We start from the raw sequence: 12,621 nt of genomic DNA, 5'->3' as shown, positions 1-12,621 counted from the left end.
AAAGGATGACTAGTCCAACAGATAAATGCCAGAACTGAAGGCATGTTGAAAGTAAAACATAAAATAATATGCTAAAGAGAAATTGATAAAAGGTGAAATAGAAAGCAGATTTATGAGATTAAGCGGCATTAAATTTGCGAACTTTGATGCATCGTATGACCGGGAAATATGAGAGACTCCGCAGTGCTGTATAAGCTGTCATGAAAAACAGGCACCAAGCTTTATTCTTCTGTTTTCTAGTTGGCTAAAGATCCTTTGCATATACCGGCCTGTTGTTGTTCGATAAAATCAGATATATGCAACCCAATAAGTTACAATATCTATGCAAAAATCAAAATAGGGAAGAAGAATAACAAGGACCTTCATTCATAGCCAGTTTCAATGTTTGTGTGCTGCTAGCTGTTTTTTTTTGACTCATGCTTCCTGCACTTACTCAAATTAAATGCTTCTTCTCTGTGCTAGCCGAAATGTGGTTGCAACCACTGGAATAATGTAGTGTGTGTGTTCAAAAGTCTAAAGCTGCTGCAAGTAAAGACTTTGAACACCTTCATTTATTTTGCATGGATAGATTTCAACACTAGCTAGGTTTAGGAAGTCTTTGTTTGCATTTGTTTATTAAAACCACTTGTGTGGTTCTTCTGTTTTTGCAAGTATAAGAAAGCCTTCCCGTAAGGCTCTTTGTAATCCCATTCCATTTTCAGCAGTTGAGTTTGTAAACTCCTTTTAATATATCAAAGTGCAAGTGTTTTGCCGAAGCTTGTTGTTTCCCTCCTTTCTCTATTTCTTTTGTCCAAATTTACTGAGAGTGCTGTTGAATTATAAGTGTTGAGCTGAATAGTTTAGAATAAGATGTCTTAAATTGGTGTATCCACTTGTGCAAAATGATGCAAAGTGTAAAGTTCTATTTAGTAAAAGGCCATGAGTGCCATGTGTTGATTGATCCATGTAATTAGATAGATGAGTGACTAAGATGAAATGTAGTGTATGTGTGGTCCCAAGTTAAGGCCAACATTTATGTAAAAGCATTTTTTGTGCTCACCTTTGATATATAGTGAAAGCAATCCTCTCTGCACTTTAAGCGAGAGTGAAAGAAAGAAACCATTCAGTTTCCTCTGTTTTCATTTTTTGTTCTCTGTCTAGCTCTCTCTCTCTAGATCTAAGCCAGTGAATTCATATACACTAACATGGCCTCAGAGCCAGGTTGGATTTAACAATCTGGGCGTAAATCTGTGAAGTTATTGAGCTCAATCGAAGCTCTCTTTAAGGTCCGTGAAGGTTGTTGATTCAGATCAAAAACATGTCTGGATCTGGAGGCTCGGAAGTGAGGACTCCAGTTTTCTCCGATGAGAACTACGAGTTCTGGAGAATTAAAATGGCAACAATATTCAAATCTCTTGGGTTATGGAATCTGGTAGAGAAGGGGATTACAACCTCCAATCTGAAGAAGAAGGAAGCTGGAGAAGCATCAGAGGATGATGAAGAAATGGTATCTGTTTTGATGAAAGACGCAAAGGCTTTGGGAATCATTCAGAATGCAGTCTCGAATCAAATCTTCCCACGAATCGCCAATGCCGAGTCAGCTAAGATGGCATGGGATTTGTTGTATGGAGAATATCATGGTGGTGATCAGGTACGATTTGTGAAATTGCAGAATCTTAGAAGAGAATTTGAATATGCTAGGATGCGAGATGATGGGTCTTTATCTAGCTATCTTACACGGTTGAATGAACTAATTAATCAGATGAGAACATTTGGTGAATCTCTGTCGAATGAGAGACTTGTGCAAAAGGTTCTGATTAGTCTTAGTAAACCTTATGATTCTATCTGTTTGGTTATAGAAAACACAAAGTGTTTAGAGACTGTAAAATTGCAGGAAGTAGTTGCAATCTTAAAGAGTCAAGAACAACGGTTTGATCTGCATATTGTTGATACTACTGGGAAAGCATTCTCATCTTTCTCAGTGAGTTCAAATGAGCAAAATAGGGGCGAAGGTCAATCTGGTTCATCTCAGTTCCAGAAGAATTGGAATAAAAAGGGCAAGAAATGGGGTTCAAAACCCAAGTTTCAGCAGAAATTTCCTGCTAATTTTGCACATAATGCACAGTCAATGGGTCAGATAGTTACAAAACCACAGTGCATGGTATGTTCTAAGTTTCACTTTGGAGAATGTAGGTATAAAGGGAAACCTAAATGCTATAACTGTGAAAAGTTTGGACACTGGGCTAGAGAGTGCACAGTAGGTAAATCAGTGCAAAAGGCAAACAGTGCTAATCAAGTTGAGATGACAGGGAACTTGTTTTATGCAAATAGCACAATCACTGAATCAAAAGTGAATGGAGAATGGTATGTTGACAGTGGTTGTAGCAACCATATGACAGGGGATTCAAAGTTGTTGATAGACATGAAGACAAATGTGGTTGGCAAAGTTCAAATGCCCACAGGAGAACTTATGAATGTGGCAGGTTTTGGTACATTTGTGATGGACACAAGCAAAGGCAGAAAGTATGTCAAATAAGTAATGTATCTACCTGGTTTGAAGGAAAACTTGTTAAGTGTGGGTCAGATGGATAAACACAGTTACTACCTGGTATTTGGGGGAAAAATGTTTAGTATCTTTGATGGTACTTCATTGGATTGTATGGTACTCAAAGTTGAAATGAAAAAGAACAGGTGTTATCCTTTGACACTGATACCAAATGATCAGGTTGTACTAAGAGCAAGTATTTCTAAGTCTACTTGGATATGGCACAAGAGACTAGGCCATCTGCATTTTAGAGGTCTTCAACAGCTTAAGAACAAAGAAATGGTGCATGGTCTTCCAGTTTTAGAAGAAATGGATGAAGTTTGTGAAGGTTGTCAGTTTGGGAAACAGCATAGAGAGTGGTTTCCAAAGAATCAGGCATGAAGAGCAAGCAAACCTCTAGAACTGGTGCATGTAGATCTTTGTGGTCCTATGCAAAATGACTCTCTTGTGGGCAACAAATATTTTATGCTTCTTGTAGATGACTGTACAAGAATGATGTGGGTTTATTTTCTGAAATAAAGTCAGATGCATTGATCTGTTTTAGAAAATTCAAATCCATGGTGGAGTTACAACGTGGTTTTAAAGTAAAATGTCTGAGAAGTGACAGAGGAGGTGAATTCAACAAAATGTGTGAAGATGCAGGGATTCAAAGACAGTTTTCTATGGCTTACACTCCACAACAGAATGGAGTGGTAGAGAGGAAGAACAGAGCTGTAGTTGAAATGGCAAAAGCTATGCTTCACGACAAAGGACTACCTTACTATTTATGGGCAGAATCTGTACTCACAGCTGTCTACATACTGAATAGGTGTCCTACAAGAGCTCTTGGAGAAGTAACTCTATTTGAAGCATTCAGTGGTCGAAAACCTGGAATTGCACATCTTAGAATCTTTGGTTGTTTGTGTTATGTACACACACCAAGTGAGTTGAGACAAAAACTAGATGCAAAGAGTGTCAAGGGCATATTTGTAGGTTATGTAACCTATGAAAAGGGGTACAGAGTGTATGATCCCCTTAGTAAAAAGCTTATACTCTCAAGGGATGTAGTGTTTGATGAAAATGCAGCCTGGGAATGGAAGAAAGCTTCTGAGAATTATGTAACTGTGTTGAATCATAATGAGTTATCCGAGATGCCTAAATGTATTTCATCAGGGACAACTCCAGAAGGTAATGACTATGCTTTGTCACCAAGTCTGGTATCTTCTCATGAATCTGTAAGTGATGTGAACAGCAGCATGAGAAAGGCTCAAGCCTTTGATCACACTCCATTGAGATGGAGGAATCTGGATGATGTTTTAGCACAATGCAATCTTTGTATTATGGAACTTGAAAAGTTTGAAGAGGCAGCTAAAGATGAATCATGGATGAAGGCTATGGAAGATGAATTGTCAATGATTGAGAATAATGCAACATGGGATCTAGTGAACAGACCAAGTGACAAACCTATAATTGGGGTTAAGTGGGTATTCAAGACCAAGTTTAATCTTGATGGGACAGTTCAAAAGCATAAGGCAAGATTGGTAGCCAAGGGATATGCTCAGAAACCAGGTGTGGATTACAATGAAACGTTTGCACCTGTAGCTAGACTGATACAATTCGGACTCTAATTGCCTTGGCAGCTCAGAAAAGTTAGAAATTATACCAACTAGATGTGAAATCTGCTTTTCTAAATGGAGTACTCGAAGAAGAGGTTTATGTAGAACAACCAGATGGGTTTGTGATCAAGGGGAGTGAAGACAAGGTGTACAAGCTTCATAAAGCTTTGTATGGTCTAAAACAGGCACCAAGGGCCTAGTATAGTGAAATTGATACCTACTTTGCTCACTGTGGGTTTGTGAAAAGTCAAAGTGAAGCTACTCTTTACATCAAAGCAAGGGGATGAAAAATTCTAATTGTTTTAATCTATGTGGATGACATAGTGTATACTAGAAATAGCACTGAGATGTTGAAGGAGTTCAAGGAAGACATGATGATAAAATATGAGATGACAGATTTGGGACTTCTTCACCATTTTCTTGGTATGAGAGTTATTCAAACTCACACAAGCATATTTATCCATCAAAGAAAGTATGCTGCTTCCTTGTTGGATAAGTTTGGTTTGAATGAGTGTAAATATGTGTTCACACCTCTTGTTCCATCAGAGAAGCTATGCAAAGATGATGGCAGTGGTTCAGCAAGTGAGGAACAGTATCGAAGAATTGTGGGAAGTTTGTTGTATCTCACAGCTACTCGACCAGATATAATGTATGCTGCAAGCCTTCTAGCTCGATTCATGCACTGTCCTACAAACAAACATTTTGGAACAGCCAAAAGAGTGCTTAGATACATCAAGGGAACATTAGATTATGGTTTGGAGTATGTAAAAGGAAAGAATGCAATGCTAATCGGATTCTGTGATAGTGATTGGGGAGGATCTGCTAAAAATAGCAAAAGCACTTCTGGTTATGCATTTTTTTTTGGCAGTGGAGTGTTCTCGTGGGCCTCTGTGAAGCAGAATTGTGTAGCATTCTCTACTGCAGAAGCAGAGTACATCAGTGCCTCTGAAACAACTGCTCAAGCCATTTGGCTTAGATTTGTACTTGAAGATTTTGGTGAGATGCAAACTGAAGCAACTCCAGTGCACTGTGACAATGCAGCTGCAATTGCAATCACTAAAAATCCAGTTTTTCATCAGAAAACCAAGCACATTGACAGAAGGTATCATTTCATCAAGAATGCACTCCAGGAAGGGATAATCGATTTGGTGTACTGTCCAACAAATGAGCAGGTGGCAGACATATTCACTAAGGCTTTAACAAAGGATCGGTTCAACTATCTCAGGGATATGCTTGGTGTGAAATCAGCTCAAAACTTAAAAGGGAATGTTGAATTATAAGTGTTGAGCTGAATAGTTTAGAATAAGATGTCTTAAATTGGTGTATCCACTTGTGCAAAATTATGCAAAGTGTAAAGTTCTATTTAGTAAAAGGCCATGAGTGCCATGTGTTGATTGATCCATGTAATTAGATAGATGAGTGACTAAGATGAAATGTAGTGTATGTGTGGTCCCAAGTTAAAGCCAACAGTTATGTAAAAGCATGTTTTGTGCTCACCTTTGATATATAGTGAAAGCAATCCTCTCTGCACTTTAGGCGAGAGTGAAAGAAAGAAACCATTCAGTTTCCTCTGTGTTCATTTTTTGTTCTTTTTCTAGATCTAAGCCAGTGAATTCATATACACTAACAAGTGCAACGTGAGAGGTGTGATAGAGTTTGTAAACTTATCACCCACATATTTTGGTATTGAGTTAGTAAACTTCTAAATACCAACAGTTAAGACAAAGAAGAAATGCATAACGATCTCCATTTCTACAACTCATACAAAAGGATCTCCTTTTTCTCATAAAAAATGAAACTAAGAATGTATGGAAATGAGCATGCATCTCAGCCCTTCCCTTAGAGAATGTTGTATATACTGTTGAACTATAAGTATTTGAGCTGAAAATGAATTAGAATAAAAGCTTTGATTTAATTGGTGTACTCACTTATGCAAAGAATGCTAAGTGTAATGCTTTAGTTTCATGTGTAAAAGGCCTTGAGTGCCATGTGGACTTAGATCCTAGTTATTAGTTAGATGAATGGTTGTGATCCTTTGATCTGATAAATTGATCCAACTCATCTTTTGTTAGCTGTAATATTCCCTACTGCACGTTTTGTGTGTAGAGGAGAATGAGAAAATATCAATTTAGTTCTGTGCTTCTCTGTGACTTGCAGAAAGAGTAGCATTCATCCTTCAGTCTTATTTTCCTTCTTCAGAACTACATACCAAAACATCAATTTACATTAATGTATACTGTCACCATACATAAATTAATAATTTAAATCACTTTGCGAGGACCTGGGCATAGCCAATTGGACTAGATAGAGAAGTCTAACCCCTTTGCACCTAAGTTCGAATTTCCATCCACGTTGTTTAGATTAGATTAGAGTATTGCTTGAATAATGTATGTTACACTGTCACTTGGCGGGTTTTCAATTTTGCCAATGGATGTGATTTTTGAGCCCCAAAGACTAGTCTTCAACATTTAGTTATGTAAATATTGGCATATTACTTAATTTTACAGAAGTTTCGTTGATCGGATTAGGAGCAATGGATCATAGTAGTTTTTCCTGATTAGTGTAATTTCACTACTAAATGCACTTACTATTACATAATGGAATTCCAGAAGACCCCAAAAGTCCAAGAATCACACAATTATTTATGAAAAGAATCATATAATTAGTTCTTGATCGCATGTTATTCTTGTAAAATGTCATTCACAACCCATTTGGCGAAATTCGATCTCTCATAATTTCAGTATATATCAATAAGCAAGCAAAAGCATCTGATGCCAACAGCCTTTTAAGTGCAGCTATGCTTTTTTTGCCAATACCGGTTATTCCATTCTCTTCCAAACACCTTTTATCATAACTTGTTATTCTAATTCCATTTCTACACTTGTGCCCTGCACTTATAAAGAGGGTAGTTTCAGAAGCAGCCAATATTCACAACACACACATTAAATTTTTCGTATATTTGCGAGAAGAGAGTTAATTTAGAGAAGTATGGCATCAATGAAGGTGGATAGGCAAGTCGGCACTCAGCTGTTTGGGCAGGCCAAGAAAGAACCTGCCGTTGCCAAGGCTGGTGATGCCAAAGCTCCGGCATCTAAAGCCACCCCAAAGAAGGCTGCAGCCGCACCAAAGTCTCCGGCACCCAAGAAGAAGGTATAAATATATATATATATATATATATATATATATATATATGTTATCAGTTACTTTCACAAACACCATGGCTTCGTTTTTGCTTTTCCGTCATCTTCTTGCGTCATGTTAATTTGGTTTTACTAACAAATCGGTGATAATTGACCAGGGTAAAGGTGGCAAATCTGCAGCAAAGAACTGACCAAATTGCTGACGAGGCATGCAGCAAAAGAAACGATTTCATTTCGTTTTCTCGTAATATTTTGTGTTTTTGGATTTTGTAATCAGCAAGGTGTGTAAGCATGGTAACTTTGATGTAATCCACGTAACCCATCCCAATGAAATAAAAACTCGTGTTTAGCTATGGAGCTGGTTTTGTTTAGAATCAAACTCAAATAAACCGCAACGAAGGCATGATCTGAGATTACAAAATTTAAGCGAACATGTTCGAGTAAATGAGCTGATTACGTGCAGTTTAAAAACTATTTCACTTCAAATTACAAAATATAAATTGCTAACTGATAGTTTGGTATGAACAAGAATAAGGGAAAGAAAATCTTTGATATGAGACGAGAATTGGATAATTCTGAAGGTTGCAGAAAAAATAAGGGGTAAAAACTTCACGTGTCATTAATGATATGTACAAAATGAATACAATCAATCACCAAGAAACTCAAAGGTTTTAGGGTTGATAAATGATTAACAAAAATTGGCTAGAACGGGCTGACACGGTGAGCCAACTTCAACATGCACTCAGGCACAAGGCGCCTTCTTGGCGGAGCCACTGCATCTTTGGCGAGAGCCTCTAAATCACCTTCATGAATGATAGCTACTAAATCTTCAAACATATCATCTCTACCACCACGCATTGGATCCTGAACAACACATCCACCAACTAAATTTAACATATGGAACTCTTCTTTTTTAAGTTGTTTCTTTCTTTCCTGGGGAGAGGCCCAAGAGGGGGCTTATCGAACAGGAAAATGAAAAACTGGCATGAGAATTAAAAATGAACCATCTTCAGTGCTCCCTTACCTGAAGAAACAAATCCGTATGAGTCTTTCCTTCATAAAGAATCGACTCAGCTGTCACTCCAAGTCTCTGAAGAGTTTCTGCAAAATTCTTGCTGCACAGAGAACATGTTTGTCAAAGACTGTGGCAATAGAACCATATTTCTGAAGAGTATATTTTCCACTCTAATATAGTGATATTAAGCGATATGAAACTTAAATACTGAACTATAAGAGTTTATTTCTGAAGAGCCAACTATAGATTTGCACTAATTCGATTTAAGAAATAACTGCAGGCAATCAAATAATTCATTTCAGGGGAACGTATACCTGGCATCTGATGGTATGGAGTAATCTGCAGTACCATGAAACAAAATAATAGGAGGTAGGAGAGAGGCAGCATTTCTAACATTCTGGTCCTGAATCATGAGTTCTGGAGAAAAACGTTGCAAAGATTGTTCTCCTTCCATTATGCTGCGAGAGGTTTTTAAGTCTTAAAAATTAAATGCAGTTCGAACTTAAGCTATGAGAGTATAAGAGCATATGTATGATTAACATTTTAGGAGACCAAGAAGCCCGTACCCTAAAAAGATTGAACGATACAGACCTCGGCGGTGGAAGTGATCCACCAAGTTAAGCAAATTGTACCTGTTTGGAATCAGAAAACTCAGAACTAACAAAGATACATGAAAAAGTGCAGAAGGTGAAATCAGAAACACAAGATTGAATAAAGAAATAGGTATGATTCCTTGCAGAACTCTTACATTCGAATTTAGAATGAAAGAACAAAGAAATAGTCATAATAATCTTAAACTGTCATTACCCTCCAGACAAACCAAAGTAAGCCTTTATCTGGGAGAGACTCCAAGAAGAGCTCTCTCCTTCGCCGGCCTCCTTAATTGCCTGGTCAACGAGGGTGCAGGCACCAATATGTGCACCAGCCGATTGTCCCATTACATAAACCCTGCACAAACATAGCAGGAAAAACACCAACTTTTAGCCACTAGGATTGCCTCCACAACGGAAAAAATTATACAAACATAAGAAAAGATTTTGTTACCTATTTGGGTCGCCTCCATAATCAGCAATATGATTGCACACAAATGAGATGCCTTGAGAAGCATCCTTTACCATATCACTGATAGTACCCTGAGGAAAATTTCTGCACGAAGATGTCAAGTCAATTAACTTTTTAAGAAAAACTCAAATCTCCGTGTATTTAGTAAAGAACTTCAGCAGAACAGAGTTTCATTCGGACACCCGACATCAGTTATTGTAGTATGTGCGCTTGCTTGAAGTTTAAATATTCACCTGTAATCTATGCATGCCACTATGATGTCTCTTTCTGATAACTGCTGTCCTAAAAGAGAACCCCATGCTTTGTAACTGCATTACCGAAAAACATGTTAAGAATAGATAAGCAGGAATCTGTTGTGAGAACAAGGCAACTAAGATCATATTTGAACAAACAAACCAAAACTGTGACACTGAATTTATTCAGTTATAAGGAATAACGGTACCCAGAAAAGTGACCTCTCAGCCACACTGCTTAGATTAACATTCTGAAAACCAACAGAAACGTACACTACTGCCAGCTTAGACTTTTCATGGAATTATTAAAAACTAAACTGCCAAGGAGCAACATCACTCACCCAATAATCCAGGCTCCACCAGTTACAAATGCAATGACCGGCTTTGGCCCATCGCTATTTTTGGGTAGATACAGATCTAGCCTGCAGAACAAAACTTGAGGTATTAATGCTGCAACACAAATGAATATTGTCCTAAATACATAAAAAACATACATTCGTATCCTACCTATTTCTTGGTTGATCGCCATAAACTATACCTCTGCGAACCTGACGGGAGAAGAAATAATAATAGCCAACTACAAAAAGAAAGGTGGATTAAGTCATGCTCCCCTGGATTAAGAGTCCTCTATGTCATGGTCATGATAATGCCTACAAATTTAATGTCTGAAATGGACCAAAAAAACATGTATAATGTCTAAAAGGTACGCAAGAGGTGAAGCATAAATGTACGAAAGTAACAAACCTTGAATAAAACCTGGCATAAGTAAAAATGAATAGCAACCAAGGGCGAGAAATCTTGTAATCCATCTGTAGCCTACCCTGAATAAAAATATACGATCAGGAAGCATCTAACCACACGGATAAGTTATATAAAGAATCTCGAAGAAACAGTACAAGCTATATAACTGATTTCTTTTTACAGAACACACAACAGAAGTGACTCTGAAACCAAATCTTCTCTCTTTCTAATGTGAAATGTTTAGGAGGGTGTTGGTTCTTATGTGAGCATAATCGCTTGACGCTCGAGTTTCTCTAGTTACATGAATGTAAAAAGACCATATCTGATTTCTTCCAAATTTCCAATCAATAATTTCATCCAAATTTCCACCAAAATCTATTCAATTAAAATTTTATTTCTGAAGATTCTCATCTCAACCCAACATTTAATCCAATTTCAAAGGAGATTCAGCTACCATAGTAATTTTCCTACAGGTCACTTCGAAAGATACAATTTTTACACGTCTAACTCATTTCAGACCAAAATTTAAGACCTTTAAGTTGCAATCCAAATGACAAAATGGTTATTCAAAAATATATAAAAAAAACAGTTAAATCATCAAATCCAAACACAAAAAAGAAGAGAAATTTCGAGTACCCAAGATATTTTAACAGCTTCAAACTCAACCGGGTCACCAAGAACGTCTCGGCAGCAGCGTGCTCCACATCGCCGGCCAAGGAGTGGCGGCTACCCTCATCGGAGTGGGAAGAAAGGGAGCTGTCGCTGGCGGTCCGGCGCCGCCGTTGCTGGTGGTTGTTGGCAGCGGCAGCGCTGGCGGTTGTGTAGCTGGAGACCCTGGGGAGAAGGGGCTTCAAAGGCGTGTTCTTTTCTTCATCCTCGAAATTCGAGTACAAGAGAAGTCGGGTTGTCGGGTCGTCCTCTTCTTCTCTGCGTAGCGATTTCTCTGAAGGGGGGTGATATGTTATGGGCAGAATCTGTTGGGATGGCATTTTGTAGAGACACAAAACTTGGCAGCAAATCCTGATGAGCTCTGTGCTTTGTGAATAACCGTATTAACTGACTGTCTCCCCTTTCTGGGAATTTTTATTGGGGAATGGGCAAATCTGGGGAATTGTCAGATTTGGAGATCAACAGGAAACGGGAGAAAAGTAATCCATTTTCTCAAAAACTGCAGTGTTCATTCCTTGGTATGCAGAAGCCAACCAGAGAGAGAGGGGGGAGGGAGAGAGAGAGAGAGAGGGAGGGAGGGGGGTTGGTGAAGGCCAGTTGTGTGCCACGTGGGGTGCCGTGATGGGCTGTTGAACTTTGATTTTGGAGGAGTTGGAATTGGTCGTTTTCCATTGAGTTTTCTTGTTTTTTGTGTTCTCCCCTGTCATTTTTGTTTAGCTTTGTTTAACTTTAACGGCTATGAGTGTAATAAGGAGCTGTATGGCTTTTATTTTGAACACGATATCTCGTATTCACTTGAGCTGCAAACCCTTGCAGACTTCACTTTGAAGCTAACTTTTTGCTTTCTATTGCAATACCTTGCCTGATGAAATTTGGAATGAGTGATTTGTGGTTTCTTTCGACGTATCTTTGATGAAATAGACTCATTAGATAAACAACTAGCAATAAACGATAAAATAAGAGTAACTTTTATTTTGGGGTGAATTGAAAGAGCATAACTTGAAACAAAGGAAACTCAAACATGTAAATCAAGAGATTAAATTTGGGTTTAATCATGCAACCGAAATATCAATAGCATCAATAATATAAGTGACATGTTAATAATTTATAACGGGTCATTATGCTTGCCTGTATTGAAAGACCTGAGTTGACCGTCGATATTGAATCTCATCCAAGTTTTTATGTTAAATCAAACATTCCCTAGGTTGGATCGCTCTACAAGTGCTTGGATTACAATGAAGGTGTACATGAGTCAGCGTTTCTTGGACTGTAGTCCATAGCATAGCAGTAGCTGGGTCAAAAGTCATGTGCCAAATTTCTTGGAACAACAAGGAATGGTATTTTACTGGGTTGTCACTTCCAACTGGATAACTCTGTTTAAATGGGCTGGTCCAAGTAAATGGGCTTTCCCTTCATTGTCTCCAATATATGTTGTCAATGTCCATGGGCCTGGAATTGCAGACCAGATGTTTGTTTGTGGACCTGAATGAGTTGAAGGGTAAGGGAGTGAATCTGATTTTGTCTCATGAAAGCAAAGCACATGAATAAACCATAACAATAATCATGCTTCGTTGCTGAAAGAAGAGCAATTGAAAAATCAATTACAAATAGAAATGTATCTGAATAATTGAAATTAAAAACT

General features: G+C 38.0%; 1 protein-coding gene and 2 long non-coding RNA genes across 4 annotated transcripts; 1 reads left to right on the top strand and 2 right to left on the bottom strand.

Annotated features, from left to right (window-relative positions):
- On the bottom strand, nt 1-591 carry LOC148692047 (uncharacterized). Its single transcript, XR_015955278.1, has 2 exons — nt 434-591; nt 1-269 (listed from the first exon to the last, which is right to left on the bottom strand). It is a non-coding gene; the product is annotated as an uncharacterized LOC148692047 (long non-coding RNA).
- Nucleotides 592-7,042: 6,451 nt separating this feature from the next.
- LOC137736858 (uncharacterized) lies at nt 7,043-7,612 on the top strand. Its single transcript, XR_011068805.2, has 2 exons — nt 7,043-7,269; nt 7,418-7,612. It is a non-coding gene; the product is annotated as an uncharacterized LOC137736858 (long non-coding RNA).
- A 241-nt stretch (nt 7,613-7,853) lies between these two features.
- Nucleotides 7,854-11,632, bottom strand: LOC137736857 (putative isoprenylcysteine alpha-carbonyl methylesterase ICMEL1). 2 transcript variants are annotated; one of them, XM_088683142.1, is made up of 11 exons: nt 10,947-11,632; nt 10,314-10,385; nt 10,077-10,146; nt 9,911-9,991; nt 9,570-9,644; nt 9,319-9,420; nt 9,082-9,222; nt 8,841-8,906; nt 8,589-8,732; nt 8,284-8,374; nt 7,854-8,123 (listed from the first exon to the last, which is right to left on the bottom strand). In XM_088683142.1, the coding sequence occupies exons 2-11, from the start codon at nt 10,330-10,332 to the stop codon at nt 7,962-7,964; spliced, it is 951 nt and encodes a 316-aa protein (XP_088539268.1). In that variant the 5' UTR covers nt 10,333-10,385; nt 10,947-11,632; the 3' UTR covers nt 7,854-7,961. The 2 variants fall into 2 exon arrangements, with proteins under 2 accessions (XP_088539268.1, XP_068332259.2); XM_068476158.2 differs by having other exon boundaries at nt 10,314-10,390; nt 10,947-11,594.
- Between the last annotated feature and the right edge of the window lie 989 nt (nt 11,633-12,621).

Source organism: Pyrus communis, chromosome 13 (assembly GCF_041283825.1).
Source record: "Pyrus communis isolate YQ-2024b chromosome 13, ASM4128382v1, whole genome shotgun sequence".
NCBI lineage: Eukaryota > Viridiplantae > Streptophyta > Magnoliopsida > Rosales > Rosaceae > Pyrus > Pyrus communis.
This window is presented reverse-complemented; position numbering and strand designations above follow the sequence as displayed.

Bases quoted from the DNA above. Each gene is read 5' to 3' on its own strand.
- LOC137736857 (XM_068476158.2), bottom strand. From the start codon at position 11,299: ATGCCATCCCAACAGATTCTGCCCATAACATATCACCCCCCTTCAGAG. The intron at 10,391-10,946 runs GTACTCGAAATT...ATTTTTATTCAG, and splicing joins AAGCTGTTAAAATATCTTGG to GGTAGGCTACAGATGGATTA. The intron at 8,733-8,840 runs GTACGGGCTTCT...AACCTCTCGCAG, and splicing joins TATCGTTCAATCTTTTTAGG to CATAATGGAAGGAGAACAAT.